The sequence below is a fragment of the Lepidochelys olivacea genome, assembly GCF_965140295.1.
Source record: "Lepidochelys olivacea isolate rLepOli2 genome assembly, chromosome: 3".
Taxonomy (NCBI): Eukaryota; Metazoa; Chordata; order Testudines; family Cheloniidae; genus Lepidochelys; species Lepidochelys olivacea.
The window spans coordinates 62,197,494-62,215,009 of NC_140413.1; the positions used below are offsets into that span (position 1 = coordinate 62,197,494).

Consider the following 17,516-nt stretch of genomic DNA (forward strand, 5'->3'; position numbering starts at 1 on the left):
CACTGAAAGCAGGAATGCAGTAGGAAGAGAACAATTTCAATTCTAATTTAAGGCAGTTATGAACAAAAGGTGGGTATTTATATCTCTCCCCCTAACATTTTTCCCCGGATGGCCCAACAACTCCCAAACTTTATCAAAAGCACCTAGAATTTCAGCACAGTTGCTTTTAAAAAACGAATTTGAATAAAAGATAATTTGAATGTTGGTGATAGCCTACAGTAGATCCTTAAAAAATCCTACTAGCCTCCAAAATGAAGGCCACACAAATTTAGGGAACTGATAGCAAAATATTGTTTAATCCTTTCTGGGAACAAAACCTATACTAATTTTATAGGCTTAACAGACCTCTCTTTAAACCAATAATTTCTTCCAGACTACAAGAGAAGTGGGAGAACTCTTACATTACAAGAAGGTTTTGAAGACCCAGACACTCTCATCAGAGGATTAAGTTCATGCATCAGACCATCAGAACCAGATTGTGTCCAAATGGAGGACACATATGTATGTGCATGTAGGCGGAAGTATCAGATTCTTAAGGACAAGTCTTGTTTTATTATTACTATTGCCTACCTTGCTGCAAAATCTGAGCCAAAGAAGTATACTCCTTGCTGGCTGATGTTGAGAGTTTAGGTTACCTCAAAGGCATGATGGTTGGAGATTTGGCAAGAAAGACCCTATTCAGTGTCTCCCCAACAAAGAAGCACTTATTTTCCTTTTAATAATTTTCAATACCTTACCTTGAGAAACCTAATCAACACTGAAGAAAAATCTAAGTTAAGGAAAATTCTGGAAGCAGGACTATGGTGATGACGTGCTCTCCATCCTGTTAAATACAGAGCAATGCTGAGGAAGCCAAGATTTCCAAGGCAACTAAATTTGACACTCAAACGTTCTGCAGTTACAATAGCTGCTCATTCCTATTTAAATGTACTGTAAGTGAAAAATCATCTAAATAGAGTGTGACCTTGGGAAAATCATCATGGCTAAAGTGAACATTTGAAAAACTTTCTGTCTCTGAACTCAGGTCCAAATGAAGTAATTTGGAAATTAATCCCCAAAAGATTATGTTGTATCAAAATTATATTTAGTTTTTTTAAGCACAGTAAGTCTTATATAGTATTTTTATGTAAGTTACAGCTAAATATCACATTCACTTCAAAAAGGTGCAAGTTGAAGCAAAACTCAATGGCTCACAACAAAAGACAGCAACAAGAAAACCTTATCAATGCATGATAATATGCAACTAATACCTTGAAAGCAGGAGGTAATGAGGAACAAGTAAAATATATTTTAAAACATTTATATTTAAAGAAAAGAATACAGCAATGCTATCAAGATGTGCACAAACATTTGCAACCATATAATATTGTAACTAGAGCTGGCTGGAAGTTTACAAAACTTGAAATTTTGTGGTAAAACTGGCAAAAGAGGTTAAAAACATCAGTGGGACTACTGTACTTCTGCAGTAAAAGTACTACTGACTGAGAGGAAGGGTGGCAGAATATGCCTCCTAGGTAGGTGTATGCTGATCTCACATAATTACGTGCCAGCATCATGTCACAGAGGCAGGGAAAGCAACTTCCCTGGGACTGCTTCTTCCCCTCCAGTACAAGAGGGCAGGCAGCCCCACAGAATAGGCAGCGCCTCAACTCTGCTGCTCAGTGCACCAGCTAGCTCAGCTCAGTTGAAGGTAAACCCACTTCTCATTTGGAGAATATGGAGTTTAGTTAAGGTTAAGTTTCCCACTTCATTTTTTAAATAGTCAGTGAGAATACTGCTCTCTGTTTGTATGAAAATTCTATACAAGGGAGTAACCTAGCTTCTAATGCAATGGTCCCCAAACTGTGGGGCACACCCATTTATGGGGGTGTGAAGAAACATTCAGAGGTAGGAGGGGAGGCACGGCGCGGCAGGGCCCAGGCCAGCCCCCACCAAAGGCAGGGAGAAAGCGCAATGCTTCCAGCCCTGCTCCATCCCCAGCCTCGCTTCTCTCCCAACCCCAGCTCCACTCCACCACCTGCCCTCATTCTCTCTCCGCCCCTGGACCAGCTCTGCCTCTAGCCCTAGGTCCATCCCCATCCCTTCCCACCCCCAGCTCTGCCTTCAGCCCAAGCTCTGCTGCTGAGGAAGCTTTGGCTGGCTGTGCAGTAATGGGGAGGAGGGTACGAACAGATTCCATTACTGGCAAGGGAGGGGATGCAAATGGAAAAGTTTGCGCATCACTCTTCTAATGTGATTAAGACTGCTCCAAAGAACTTTCACAAATGTACCCAAAACAACAGTTAACACAACAGGACAGCTACTATTTCTGTACACTTATTTAATTTTTTATAAACCAACGATAACTTGGTGAACTTTCCAACATACATCTAAATCCAAGACAGTGCTGGACTTTTTTCAACTTCTGCAATCAATGGGGAAACCACCTTTAGATAAGGATCAGTTAGTGAAATGTTTGATGAATTCTCTGTGAACACTGATGGCCTTTCAGGCCTGTAGTGATAACTTTAGAAGGAAAATGTGAAGGAACATCTTATCAAATTAACAACCTCGAGAGAAGAGTAAACATGACTGACTATTGGATTATTCAGGCAGAGGCTATGGTAAAAAAAAAAAAAAATAGCTATACAGAGTAGAAAACACCTAAAATACTATTATTACACAAAAAAACCCTGTATATTAAAAGACATTAGTGTTGCAGGGTCAAGTACTCAAAAGTTAGGAAGTGCCAGAATTAAGCTTGTCCCCCTTGTGCATATGCATCATGACACAGACTTTAATTACATGATCACATACTAATTTTTCTACTGGACCTCTCCTCACTCAGTGCACAGGAGGGATGTTGTTCAGTCAATGAGCAGTTAGTCTGGCTTTTTTAATTCTCATCATTCATTTGTAGCCTACACGTTAATGACTGCACACCATCCAAATTCTACACTGAGTACAGAATTATTAATTTCCCCACAAACTTTTCTATAACACTCATCACTGTAGTATCTAAGTGATTCACAAACTTTAATGCATTATTCTTTACAAAACCCTTAGGAGATATGGTGATGATTATATTGTTATTTTACAGGGAATTGAAGCACTAAATTTGGGTGCCTAATTTGAGATGTCTAGGGTCTGAGTTTTTTCAGAGTACTTAGCATTTTTATAGTACTTTATACATTCTGAGTACAGCTATTACTGATCCATGTATAATGACAGGTTTCAGAGTAGCAGCCGTGTTAGTCTGTATCCATAAAAAAGAAAAGGAGTACTTGTGGCATTTTAGGGACTAACAAATTTATTAGAGCATAAGCTTTCGTGAGCTACAGCTCACTTCATCGGATGCATGCAGTGGAAAATATAGCGGGGAGATTTTATATACACAGAGAACATGAAACAATGGGTGTTACCATACAGACTGTAACAAGAGTGATCAGGAAAGGTGAGCTATTACCAGCAGGAGAGCAGAGGGTGGTGGGGGGTGGGGTGGGGGAAGGGGTAACCTTTTGTGGTGATAATCAAGGTGGGCCATTTCCAGCAGTTGACAAGAACAGTAGGAGGGGAAATAAACATGGGAAAATAGTTTTACTTTGTGTAATGACACATCCACTCCCAGTCTTTATTCAAGCCTAAGTTAATTGTATCCAGTTTGCAAATTAATTCCAATTCAGCAGTCTCTCATTGAAGTTTGTTTTTGAAGTTTTTTTGTTGAAGAATTGCCACTTTTAGCTCTGTCATCGAGTGACCAAAGAGACTGAAGTGTTCTCAGACTGGTTTTTGAATGTTATAATTCTTGACATCTGATTTGTGTCCATTTTAAATTTTAAATGTGGAAGAGGCAGGGATAAAATCTCATACTCCAGCATTCTAATTCATCTGCATTAAGCATGATACCTATCCTTTCTCTACCTGCAATCCCAGCCTCATTTACTACACATCTCGGCGGTATGGGGATGTGAAGGGGGAGTGTATGGCCTAGGGGTTTTTTCTAGTGTAAACTGCTACTTTTTAAAAAAAGCAAACTGAAATAAAAATAAAGATCCATCATATTGAACCATAGTGACTGCCACATGGATCATCAGCGGGATTTGGACCATTAAATCCAAAGCACAGACCTTCACCATTCAAGTTAATCGGGTATTGGGAGCAGCAGCAGCAACAGGCTGTCCTCTTGGTTGATCGGGCACTGGAAACACACAACTTGCTAGTGTGTGTCACTCTTCTTACTGCCCCCAGCTTGCATCTACTAAGCCTGCATCTGTCTGTCTCAAGCTTTCCATCCTTCTTGCTCAACTGCATTTGAGCAAGTCAGGCTGCTTTCTCCTCCTCCTCCTCCTCCTCACTTCCTGTGCTTCAGCAGTAGAAGAACAGAGAGAAGAGGGGACAGAGTCTCTGCTCCCAGTTCTGGTGCCAGGCAGGTACCACAGTGGTCCCCAGCAGCCAGGATTAGAAATTTCAGGAAAAGTCCTGCTCATCCCCCTTCCTTCCCAGAAGTACTGGGATTAAGCAGGGGTTAGTCACTTCGTGGCGACAGTGTATGCACAATCTGTTTGGTATGTGGGAGCTGTGAGGGGATGCAGCATGCTCAGTAAGACAATATCTTTGGAAAATAATGCTACCGGTCTCTAACAAACCTCTGCTGAGTATGTGCAAACTGCAATTTTCAGAAGTTTGTAATATGGCCAAACTTGGATAGATTTTCACAAGTACAACACAAGGCACATCCTTGACACCAGGATTATCACCTGCCAAATTTTGTATTTTTCCCACAGCTCGTTCTCAGAAATAACCAAACGTTTTCGGGTTTTTTGCTGAAATTTACAAAAGTAATTCAGCCTAAGGCAGACAAATGGTATGGAAATTCTAGCCTCAACAGTTAGAATTTAGCTAGGTTATAAGCTACTAAAAATAGGGTCTTATAAGCACAGCTGCCAACTCTGCCTATAATTAAATATTGACATGAAAAACAATGCCAAAAAATAACCATTTTGCTTTGGTAAAAATCTAACTATATAATTATCTCAGAAGCATAAGGGCATGATCATGAGCTTCAAATTATTAAGTTTATCCTGATTACTCCAGCTGACCAAAGGCTCAGGAATTGAGTCAGGTTGCCTAGATAAGACTAAAGCCACTACAGTGATTTTGATAAAACACTGTTGAAAAAGATAGCTGCAACTCCTTCTCATCCCAAGTATGCAAACTATGACCAGCCTTGCCCCCACTAAAATACTCACTGGATATTCAAGGAGATCCACTGGTTGGCGAAAAGGTTCAGAGTCCTCACACTGAAAAATAAGATTTAACAACTCCTGGCATTGTCTCTTCCAAGCCTGAACATCGTAGGACTGTGCTCTGTTGCGCAGCCTCCGCTTGGGTTGATGATCCTGAAATGGCAATAGTGACTGCTGTATATTAATCAGCCTACCTGTTTTCACAAATTAAAGAGTAAAGTGATTAAATGAAAATAATTAAGGTATGACGCATCATTAGCAAACCAGTAATACATAATGGAACAGGTAAAAATGTTTTTAATATTACAGCTAATAAAGAAACTACTACTGTTAAAGTTGACTCACGGGGGAAGATACATAATATTTTAAAGACTGGATTATGCCTCCCTAGAGCATTTCAGTTTTTAATGTTTCTTGTATAATCCTTTTTTAGATTTTAGATTTAGATTAGATCACTTATTTACAGTGATATAAATCACTGAAGCAAAGTAAGGGAAAATATTACCTTCCTTTTTCTAGTGGACGTCCCTGGCACGTTTGTATCTTTCTCTTCTTCCTTTGAGCAAAAAAATATGAGTCGTACAACATTAAAATATAAAACACATTTGAGAAATTGTTTCCTTACATACTGTATTTATACTTTCAGTTCTTTGTATTTCTCTCTCTGTCACTTTGGAAGGTGCTCCACATAAGAACCCTGAGAAACTTGCTGTTTTTTTCAATCACATTTTCCTGCCTAACCCTAAAATTTCTGAAACATGACGACCATCATTTTTTTTAAAGCAGTTTAGAACGTCTCTGAGTTTGTAAATGTGGAGTGAAATTCACTCCCATACAGACAATGTGCACGAAGTTTATGTACCACATAAGCCCTCTGGTTTGGAGGGTGGGGGGAATTTCACCCACTGCTCCTCAACTGATTTGAAGGACTGCAGTTGGATGGCACAGGGCAGTCTCTATCCTCTCACAATGGGCCGAATATACTGCCTTTGCAGCAGGAAGCTGCGGCAAGTAGTAAAACCCCATTTCTCTTGAACACTAGTGCAGTGTACTAAGACATCATACTGGGGTTACTCTTAGCTATTTTCACATTAAACAATTATTTTTCAAACAGAATAAAAAAAAATCAAAGTGGAATTTTGACATGCTGGTGGTCTTTTGTTAGCTTACCTCATCAGAGTCAGACAAGACTTTCTTCTTCATTGTATTATATAATGGAATTATATCATAGCAAGCCTGGTCTCTGTACAGCAAGAAATATTGTACGTTAACAGGTGTATATTTTCATCCCTTTGTGTATTATCAACTTGTTTTTAGAGGTGGAACACATTTTTTCAAGTCATACATAATCATGACTACAGAAATACTGATTAATGCCATACTAATTCTACACAGAAATATAGCAATAAGAAAGTTAGTTTATTACATTGGAATTTGTAAGGAACCTCCACAAATCTGATTATCTAAATTTCTCAAAATATATGACATATTAACGGATTACTTTTAGGGTTGGCATAATTTGATTTCTTTTAATTCGATGGCTGATATCGATGTTTATTTGTAAGCTTTTATTCATTTTTATCAATTTAAATTTTCACAGTTACAGGAAATAATGGGGAGATCAGACAATAATTACTCAATGATAGTAGATGTTGAGATTCAAAAACTTTACTTGCGTTTCAACGATTATTAAGTTTTAACATCACGTCAGAATACATGAAGTAACTATCCTTATATCAAAATCTAGTAAGTTACTCATAAGCATTTTTCTTACTTTGCTGAGTTGTAAATTTTAGTTATCATCAACGGAAATATTTTCTGTTGGCATGTGTGTATGTACGGAGAAATCAACATTTACCGATAAAAATCTAATTCTGCCAAGGCTAATTTTTTACAGTAACAGATATTTTTAAATTAAAAATGTCACTCCTTCAGCATAAAATAATCAGTTATAAAAATTCTAGACTTTATCCCAAATACATTATTTTGGGATTTAACCTCTTAGAATACAAAACCTTGGAGCATAACCTAAAATGTAATGTTTAAGAAAAGTTTTGTAGATGAGTTCCAATATTTCATGGATTAGGGACCCAATTTTATGGGACTCCAGGGGTTTCTACATAGATTATTTAGGTTAATCTTTCTATCTACCCAATGGGACTCAGTGCTCAGTCTAGAAGATACCATCAGAGATGCTTAGTTTTGCAGTTCTCAAACTGTGGATTTGTCTCCAGAGGTAACATGCTTGTTAACAGCAAAAATATTTTTAAATAAATAAATAAATAAATAATAGAGAGAGGTGAGACATAGCAGACTTTAACTCTATTGTCCCTCTGCAAATTTGTGTACACAGAATCAATTCCTTACCTCTCTCTAAAAGTGCAAAGTTTCAGAAAGTTCAATGAATAGAAGATTGTTGGGGGCAGAACAGATCTGAACAAGGAGAAGAAGTCTGGAGATAAATGTGAGAAGCGAGGGACATATACTTGTTTTGTTAAAATATAATATGTTTGCGGTTGAAGAAAAAAATCCAGAATACTTAATGTTGTTGTTTTAGTTAAATAAAACAATTTAAATGTCTGGCTGGTGATGTTCTCCTCCTAATACAGCAAGGCAAGAAAATCTTCCAAATATTAATGATTAACCTATTGAATTGGGGATAGTTCACCTCCCAGTGACTTCATAAATATCTGCTTCAATTACCTTTGGTAAATAAAATAACCGAACAATCATTCATTTTCTGATATAGCTGTAAAACTAATCTGAAAAGTTTTCAAAATAAATCAGTTTAAAAATATATAGTGTGTACCCTCTAAAAATGAAACCTACATCTATCTCTGAGTTGTGAAGAATATGTATTAAGGCTATAACAACCAACAAGAATGCACTTTTATGTAGAAAACCATGATTAAATCAAGACTTCCTGACTAGTGATTTAAATCAAATCCACCCTGTCAGTGACCTGTCCTTTTTTGATTGTTTACTGCTTCCCCAATTTTTGTGTGATCTGCAAACTTTATCGGTAATGATTTTGTTTTCTTTCAAGTCACTGATAAAAATGTTAATTGCCTAGGGCCAAGAGTAGTAAAGGACAATCACAACATCTGCGAGATGTTCTGCTTTTTCAGGTCAGTGATTATATAACTTACAGACTCAGACCTAATCTACACAAAGAAGCTGCAGGGGCTGATTTAAAGGTGTGTTTTAATGGGCACAAACTAAAACAATACAAGCTATTATTAAACCAAAATAAGAATGTCCACGTGGTGTTTTGCACTAGCTTAGCTAAATCAGTTTTTAAAAAAGGTATCTTTAGTTAAACCAGGGCAACTTTTGTGTTTAGATGTTAGTCAACAAAAAAGCATGTAGGAACAATGGATTAAAAAAAAATAAGAAATACATGGAATGCTACCAAAAACCCTCCCAATCCTAAAAGCACACAGATTTACTGTTTTGGGATATTTTATTGCTCCTTTACTATGTAGATTAAAACACTGACTTATAAACTGGAATTAATTTACACATCACCTTTACTATTTTGAAAACAAAATAAACAGAAACATTGATGTTTCCAGGCAAGTTGCTACACGTGTGCAATAACTTTAAAATATTTGAGGGCTCTTCACTACAGAATATACATCCTGCGTCAAAGTCACAAATGATAAGTTTCAGTGACTCCAGTAAATACATATACATTGAGGCAATATTAAGAAATGCATATCAAACAGTGGTTCTCAAACGTCACTGCACTGTGACTCCCTTCTGACAACAAAAATTACTACAGGACTCCAGGAAGTGGGGACTGAAGCCTGAGCCGACCTGAGCCCTGCCGCCCCAGGTGGGAGGGGCAATAGCCAAAGCCCTAGGGCTTCAGCCTCAAGCAGGGAGCCTGTAACCTGAGTCCCATTGCTCAGGGCTGAAGACAATGCCTGAGCTTCGCTGCCCAGGGCCGAAGCCCCCAGGCTTGGGCTTTGGCCCTGGGTAGTGGGGCTTGGGCTTCAGCCCGGCGCCCAGCAAGTCTAACACCAGCCCTGGTGACCCCATTAAAATGGGGTCCCGACCCACTTTGGGATCCCAACCCATAGTTTGAGAACTGCTGTGCTAGATCATCTCCTTATGAGCCAATTATGGCTTACTAGATAAATAAATCTGTAGATATTTTCTTTTCAAATTATTTTAATATGCATTTGCTAATCAACATTCTGTGATATAGCTCATAAGTATTATTTGCCCACTCTCAGCTAATTAATACAGATTTGAACATATATGACGACTTTGTCAAACAAATATAGAACCGCTGCAGCTTTTCTGAACTTTCCTTGAAACAATTCTGTTTTGAAGATCAACATGAAGGGTAAGATTGAGAAGAAAAACTGTCATACTAGAGCCTTGTGTTCTAATGATTTAATATGACAATTCATGCTTTTTATCTATTGTTAGAAAACAGAACAAAAATATTAGATCTGTTCATCAACTCACTTTATGAAGTGTAGCAGAAGATCTGTAACGAATTTGGCAGATTTAACAATAGGGCTTCCTGGTTCATTGAACGTGCGTGTATTATGTTCTATGTACCGAACTTCCCACATAAGTGAAGAAAGCCGCCTTTGTGGGGAAGGAAAAAAACAAACATAGAAGACATTGAACAGTTACATATTATAATATCTAGGTTAAAATTTTAAAAGAAGTCTCCCATATCTTCTTTCAAGCAGTTTAAAAAGGAATAACAGCCAAAAATTACATTTCTTGGTTAGAACAAGAAATCATATACTCTTATAAAGCTCTCTACCTGGACAACAGCAGACAGCTTTCTCTTGCTTCCGGCTCCTACATGTGTGTCTGGTGTACATGGGGAGGGTATGTGGCTGGTGAGTGAAAGGGGCGGGGGGGGGAGAGTTTTGAGACCCTCACCACTAGTCAATCAGAAGATGGCTCAGAGGAATGTACTTCCCATGCTTCCCAGACAATTCAGCTGGTTACCTACAGCTCTTCTCTGTTGCCCAGGCCTGGTCCTTGTCCTCCTAAAGCAGATGGGTAAGGGGGACAAAATTTTTCCTCTGATAGGCAGAATCCTAGAGCAACAGCTAGAATTCTCTCCCTTACCCCTTAGAGTAGCTCTGATGAATACAGCCCCCCAGTTACAGAACAGTAGTCCCTGCCTGCATCACAACACAAGTAAAAGCATTTTAAAAAACGGATGCAACTATTACTATGTTCCATGTTGTGTGATTGTCAAAAAATGAGGACACCCCTCATTTCAAACTAAATTCATTCTTAAAAGTGGTATGGAAATTGAGAGTAGGCCCAACTTTCCATTTATTTTGCAATTGCAAAGCACTATGGAAGAAATTTCTAAGAAGCATGTCCTAACCTTTTCTCCCCCCTAATAATTATGAAACCAGACAGAGTGAACTGGAAGACCAATTAATATATTCTACTGGGTGCATATGCACACCAAGACTACGTAAATGTGCTTTCTGTGAACATGGTACTCAATTCCACAATGTGCTAAAAATAAAGTGAAGGAAGATAAGCCTAGCATATTATCACTATGTAAGGAAGAGCCTAAGTTTAACAGTCTCTTGTTTCCAAAGGCTAATGACATGTCCCAAGTAAAATTTCATGGCAAGTTATTAGAGACTTCACCAGGGGAGATGCAGTTATCCCAGGGCCCTGTGAGGACTATCAAAGGTCTGACAGCCTTCCCAAGGCCACTTCCTACCACTGCACGATTGCCCAAAATTCACTATCTGTGGCAAGGAAATGTGCAGGGGATCAGCTCATTGCTTGGTAGCTCCTTGTTGTTGTGCATGGTGTGATAGCTCCCTCTTCCTTAGGGTGGCAGCTGCCTCCTCCTGTTGCTTGGCCCTCAGCCAGCTCACTTTCAGGTCTCTCCTCTGCTGGGATAGTCCATAAACAAAACTAGGTGACTTAACACAAACAAACTGAGTCTATACAAGAGAGAGAGGAATGCCTTCCTCTAGGGGTGTATCTGAAGTAGGTCCTCCCTTCTATCAGGGAGGGACCTTTGGGCAGTTGTTGTAGGGCGAGATCTTGCCTTCACTCAGCTCTTCTCAGGAGCTGCGAATTGCAGATTTGCGCTCTTCTCTTGTCTGCCCCCAAATGAGCTATTCTGCTTCCTTTAAACTCCCCCTCTAGTCTGTGCATCGCTTGCAGGTGTGGCAGGGTGGAGCTGGCTGAGCCAAGACCAGCTCCTTAACCCCTTGTTGACCAGTGTGGGGTTTGCATACCCCATCACACTGCCTTACATGTATCTAGTATGGGTATCTCACTCAGAGATGAAGCTGAAGTAGCTTGCTCCTGGTGGAATGAGCCTTTACCCCTTCTGGTGGGGGGATGCCAGCTAGTTGGTAACAGAGTAATACAACGCAAGATCCATTTCAAAAGCCTATGCACCGATATAGGTTGACCTCTTGATCATTCCTCTATGGGAAAAAATAGTTTAGGTGTCTTTGGTTTAGTTTAGTTTGGATTAGTTTAATTTGGTTTACTTTAGTTTGGTCTAAAAGGCCAAAGCTCTCCGGATGTCCAGAGATTGCAGTCCTCTCTCCTCTTCCAAGGCACGTGGTTTAGGAAAAAATACAGGGGAGTGGATGACCTGACTCATATGAAACTTGAAAACTACCTTAGGTATGAATCTGGAGTGGGGGGACCTTTTCTTTACAGAAAGTACTATATGGTGGGCCCACCATAGAATCATAGGATTAGAAGGGACTGCAAGGGTCATCAAGTCTGACCCCCTGCCAAGATGCAGGATTTGTTATGTCTAAAACATCCAGGCCAGATGACTTATGGCCATAAGCGCTCCCAGTTCTCTGACTCTTCTGGACGTTATGGCTATCAGAAAGGCCACCTTAATGGACAGTTGGATCATAGAGCATGGAGCCAGAGGCTCAAAGGGAGTCTCAGTGAGAGACAACTGAACAAAACTGAGGTCCCACTGTGGTGCGGACTTCATCGCTGGTGGAAAGGATCTGAGAATTCCCTTAAAAAATCTAGTTGTGATGGTATGTGAAAAATCATACAGTTATCCACTGGAGCTGGGGTGGCCAACCTGTGACTCCGGAGCCACATGTGGCTCTTCAGAAGTTAATATGTGTCTCCTTGCATAGGCACAGACTCCGGGGCTGGAGCTACAGGCGCCAACTTTCCAATGTGCAAGGGGGTGCTCACTGCTCAACCCCTGGCTCTGACACAGGTCCTGCCCCCACTCCACCCCTTCCCGCCCCTTTCCCTGAGCTTGCTGTGCCCTCGTTCCTCCGCTCCCACCCCCAGAGCCTCCTGCACGCCACAAAACAGCTGATCGGGAGGTGCGGGGAGGGAGGGAGGGAGAGGTGCTGATCGGCAGGGCTGCCGGTGGGTGGAAGTGCTGGGCGCGGGGGGAGCTGATGGGAGGGCTGCTGATGTATTACTGTGGCTCTTTGGCAATGTACATTGGAAAATTCTGGCTCCTTCTTAGGCTCAGGTTGGCCATCCCTGCACTAGAGGATGGAAAGCACTGATTGCTGCTAAATACACTTACAGGAAATTGAATGCAAGACCCAAAGGCTTAAGGGTAAAGAGATAATTCTAATATATCAAGGATTCTGACAGAGTCCAGAGACAAATTGTGTTGATGAACCCAAACTGAGGAAAACTTCCATTTAGCTGAGGAACAGCTTCTCGTAGACTCTTTTCCACTTTGGTTAAAGATGGATTGCCCTCTTGGAACATGAGCATTCTATCCCTGATGCCGATCCAAATACCAGGCTCTGAACTGCAGTGGCCCTGGATTGTGACCTTGCCCCTGTGCTGTGTTAGAAGGTCCGGCAATGTGCGGATGTTCATGGTTGGCTCTACCAAAAGCTTCCTTACATCAGTGAACCGGACCTGTCTTGGCCAGTTGGGTGCAATGGAGTAAATATGCCGATGCAGACCTCTCTGTGCCGATGTAGCACTTCTAGTGTAGCTCTGTCCTCTATCTCAGCAGAGCTCAGGGGAAAAAATGTGGTATCAAAGGAATTAGAGAGAAAGCATACCCCATGCGGCCCTTCCACAACATGAGGGCATCTCCCAATAAGTCTTTCCCAGGGATGCTCTGGAGAAATACTGAGGAAGCTTCCTGTTCACGTGAGAGGCGAAAAGGTCTCAGGCTGGCATTACCCACTGAGCAAACATGTCATTGATAACCAAATCATGACTCTGATTCGTGATTTGTGGAAAAACATCTGCTCAGGCAGTCTGCTAGGGAATTTTGCATCCCTAGTAAGTATAGTGTTGATGGAGTTATGTGATATGATGCACAAAGAGAGAGAGCTCATTCCCCCTTGCTTCTTTATATAAGATATTGCTGCATATTGTCCAATGTTATCTGAAAGTGTTTGGATTGGATGAGTCATGGGAGGAAGGCATTGCAGGCTCAATGGACCACACTGAGTTCTAGTAAGCTGATATGCATTCCAGACTGATGGAGGTCTAGACGATCTGTACCATATGATCTCCCAGGTGTACACTGTGACTCAAAAGGGAGGCACCAGTAATGATGGTTGCTTCAGGTGTTGGTGTGTCCACCAGACAAGAGAGCCTGGTAACATGAGTGGAATTGGGACCTTGTTTATGGTTTCTAGGCATTGTAGATGTAGCCTGGCAAACGGTGTCACATATGCACATGAAGTCATGTGGCCAAGGAGGGAAAGGCAAGTTCTGACTGATGATCTAACAGAGATCTGGTGCATGAGAATGCTTGTGGCCTGAAACCTTTCGAGAGGCAGATACGCTCTTGTGTAGTTGAGTCTAATGTCACCCTTATGAAGTCTATGCACCTCATATGGGCCAACATGGATTTTGCGTGATTGATGCAGACACCTAAGGAAGGTAAAAGATTGAGCAGAACACAGATTGCCCTGTGGACCTCCTTTTAGGAGTTATAGGATCATAGAAGATTAGGGTTGGAAGAGACCTCAGGAGGTCATCTAATCCAACCCCCTGCTCAAAGCAGGATCAACCCCAACTAAATCATCCCAGCCAGGGATTTGTAAAGCTGGGCCTTAAAAACTCTAAGGATGGAGATTCCACCACCTCCATTGTAACCCATTCCAGTGCTTCACTACCCTCCTAGTGAAATAGTTTTTCCTAATATCCAACCTAGACCTCCACCACTGCAACTTGTGACCACTGCTCCTTGTTCTGTCATCTGACACCACTGAGAATTACCTACCTCCATCCTTTTGGAACCTCCCTTCGGATAGTTGAAGGCTGCTCTCAAATCCCCCCTCATTCTTCTTTTCTGCAGACTAAATAAGCCCAGTTCCCTCAGTCTCTCCTCATAAGTCATGTGCCCCAGCCCCCTAATCATTTTTGTTGCCCTCCACTGGACTCTCTCCAATTTGTCCACATCCTTTCTGTACTGGGGGGCCCAAAACTGGACGCAATACTACAGTTGTGGCTTCACCAGTGCCGAATAGAGGGGACTAATCACTTCGCTCCATCTGCTGGCAGTGGCTCCTACTAATGAAGCCTAATATGCCGTTAGTCTTGTTGGCAACAAGGGCACACTGTTGACTCATAACCAGCTTCTCGTCCACTGTAATCCCCAGGTCCTGTTGTACAGAATTGCTGCCTAGCCAGTCGGTCCCCAGCCTGTAGCAGTGCATGGGATTCTTCCGTCCTAAGTGCAGGACTCTACACTTGTCCTTGCTGAACCTCATCAGATTTCTTTTGGCCCAATCCTCCAATTTGTCTAAGTCACTCTGGACCTTATCCCTACCCTCCAGCATATCTACTTCTCCCCCCAGCTTAGAGTCATCCGCGAACTTGTTGAGGGTGCAATCCATCACATCATCCAGATCATTAATGAAGATGTTGAACAAAACTGGTCCCAGGACTGACCCCTGGGGCACTCCGCTTGATACCAGCTGCCAACTAGACACTGAGCCGTTGATCACTACCTGTTGAGCTTGACGATCTAGCCAGCTTTCTATCCATCTTATAGTCCATTCATCCAATCCATACTTCTTTAACTTGTTGGCAAGAATACTGTGGGAGACTATATCAAAAGCTTTGATAAAGTCAAGGTAAATCATGTCCACTGTTTTCCCCATATCCACAGAGACAGTTATCTCATCACAGAAGGCAATCAGGTTGGCCAGGCATGACTTGCCCTTGGTGAATCCATGTTGACTGTTCCTGATTACCTTCCTCTCCTCCAAGTGCTTCAAAATGGTGAGGCTGACACGTCTGTAGTTCCCCAGACTCCCCTTCTTCCCTTTTTAAAGTTGCCTCTGAGAAGCCAGTCATTGAGGTATGAGAAGTCTGTAAATCCTTCTCTTTTCATCCCAGCAGCCATAACTGAGAAAATGTAAACACCCCGGGTGCTCCGCCCAGACCAAAGGGGAGGACTCTGAATTGTTAATGGTCATGATCAAAGAGGAACCCAAGGAAACTCCTGTGAACTGGATGAATATCTATATGAAAATATGCATCTTTCACATCGAGAGCCGTGAACCATTTGCCCTCCTCTAATGAGATAATTATCGATGCCAAGGAGATCATGTGGAATTTTAGATTTTGAATAAACTTAACTGACATAGACTGAGAACTGGCCTCCATTATTCTTGGGAATCAGGAAGCAACAGGAATAGAATCCCTTCCCATGGTATTGAGATGGAACTTTTTCTATGGCTCCCCTGAGGTGCAGGGAGTTCACTTCCTGTTGTAAAATCCCTGAAGAAGAACTGGGAAGGAAATGTCAGTAATTGGAATAGTCACCATGGATAACCTCTAATGCGATTTGTTTGTAGTTTGGGATGTCCAGTTTTTGACTAATTGAGGAAGGCGACCTCCAAACACCTATATAGGAGACAGGAAAGGCATCAATGAAGGGACACAGGTCTAAACAGTCCCATCAAAAGAAACTTTTCCCCTGGGGATTAGAGCACGAAACAGCAGTGGATGTTGCCAAGGCTGGATTCCTGAATCTATACATCATCTGTTTCTTGTATGGTGGCTCCTAAGGACTTAATGATAAACGGGCTGAAAAGTTGGTTTTGACCTATATACCTGTCTGTGATGCTTCCTCTTGGGAACAGGGGTATAAATGCTCAGCAAGTAAAGCATTGTTTCTGAATCTTTGAGGGAGTGGAGAAACTCATCTGTTTTCTCAAGGAATAGGTTGTGTGACAAAGTTCCTCCTCTACCTTGGTGGGTCTTCCGCTTACTGGCAGATTTGCTCGCCTCGGAGATTCACGGCAGCCCTCAGTTTGGCTGTTTTTGTGAACCCACAGTACAGGTCAACTCCTCCTGTGTCTGATCAGGAGTTGGGCGGTTTGGGAGGAACCCGGGCTCACCCTCTACTCCGGGTTCCAGCCCAGGGCCCTGTGGAATGCAGCTGTCTAGAGTGCCCCCGGAACAGCTGTGCGACAGCCACAACTCCCTGGGCTACTTCCCCATGGCCTGCTCCCAACACCTTCTTTATCCTCACCATAGGACCTTCCTCCTGGTGTCTGATAATTCTTGTACTCCTCAGTCCTCCAACAGTATGTGTTCTCACTCCCAGCTCCTAGCGCCTCTTGCTCCCAGCTCCTTACACGCGCACCACAAACTGAAGTGAGCTCCTTTTTTTAAACCCAGGTGCCCTGATTAGCCTGCTTTAATTGATTCTAGCAGCTTCTTGATTGGCTGCAGGTGTTCTAATCAGCCTGTCTTAATTGTCTCCAGAAGGTTCCTGATTATTCTGGAACCTTCCCTGTTACCTTACCCTGGGACAAGGGACCTACTTAACCTGGGGCTAATATATCTGCCTTCTATCACTCTCCTGTAGCCATCTGACCCTGTCACATATCCCCCGCCTCTGCTCAACAACATGGGGTTGGGCAACTTGGGATGTCAGGCAGTGTACCCGTGACAAGCCATCTGCATTGCCATGGTGGCTTCCAGCCTGGTGTTGTATGGTGAATTGGAAAGGTTGTAGGGACAGGAACCATCTGGTCACCCTTATGTTCTTCTCTTTATTTCGCTGCATCCACTGGAGGGGTGCATGGTCGGTCACAAGGGAAAACTGTTGTCCCAGTAGGTGTTAATGAAGTGTTTCCATGGCCCATTTCATAGCAAGGCACTCTCTTTCAACCATGGCATACTTCTGCTCTCTCGGGAGGAGTTTCCTGCTAAGGTAGAGGATTGGGTGTTCTTCATCTCCGTCCATCTGCGATAGGACAGCTCCCAATCCTACTTCAGATGCATCTGTCTGTAAAACGAATTCTTTGTTGAAGTCTCGGGCTATAAGCACAGGGTTAC

At 42.0% G+C, this 17,516-nt stretch overlaps 1 protein-coding gene across 1 annotated transcript in view; it reads right to left on the reverse strand.

The window, feature by feature from the left end:
• Positions 1 to 17,516, reverse strand: part of PHIP (PHIP subunit of CUL4-Ring ligase complex) — a 293,959-nt gene that overhangs the window by 15,600 nt on the left and 260,843 nt on the right. The window contains exons 32-35 of the mRNA XM_084623628.1: positions 9,705 to 9,830; positions 6,396 to 6,468; positions 5,731 to 5,781; positions 5,229 to 5,378 (exon numbers count right to left, since the gene is read on the reverse strand). Coding sequence (XP_084479754.1) covers positions 5,229 to 5,378; positions 5,731 to 5,781; positions 6,396 to 6,468; positions 9,705 to 9,830 — 400 coding nt within the window. The remainder of the gene's footprint in view (positions 1 to 5,228; positions 5,379 to 5,730; positions 5,782 to 6,395; positions 6,469 to 9,704; positions 9,831 to 17,516) is intronic.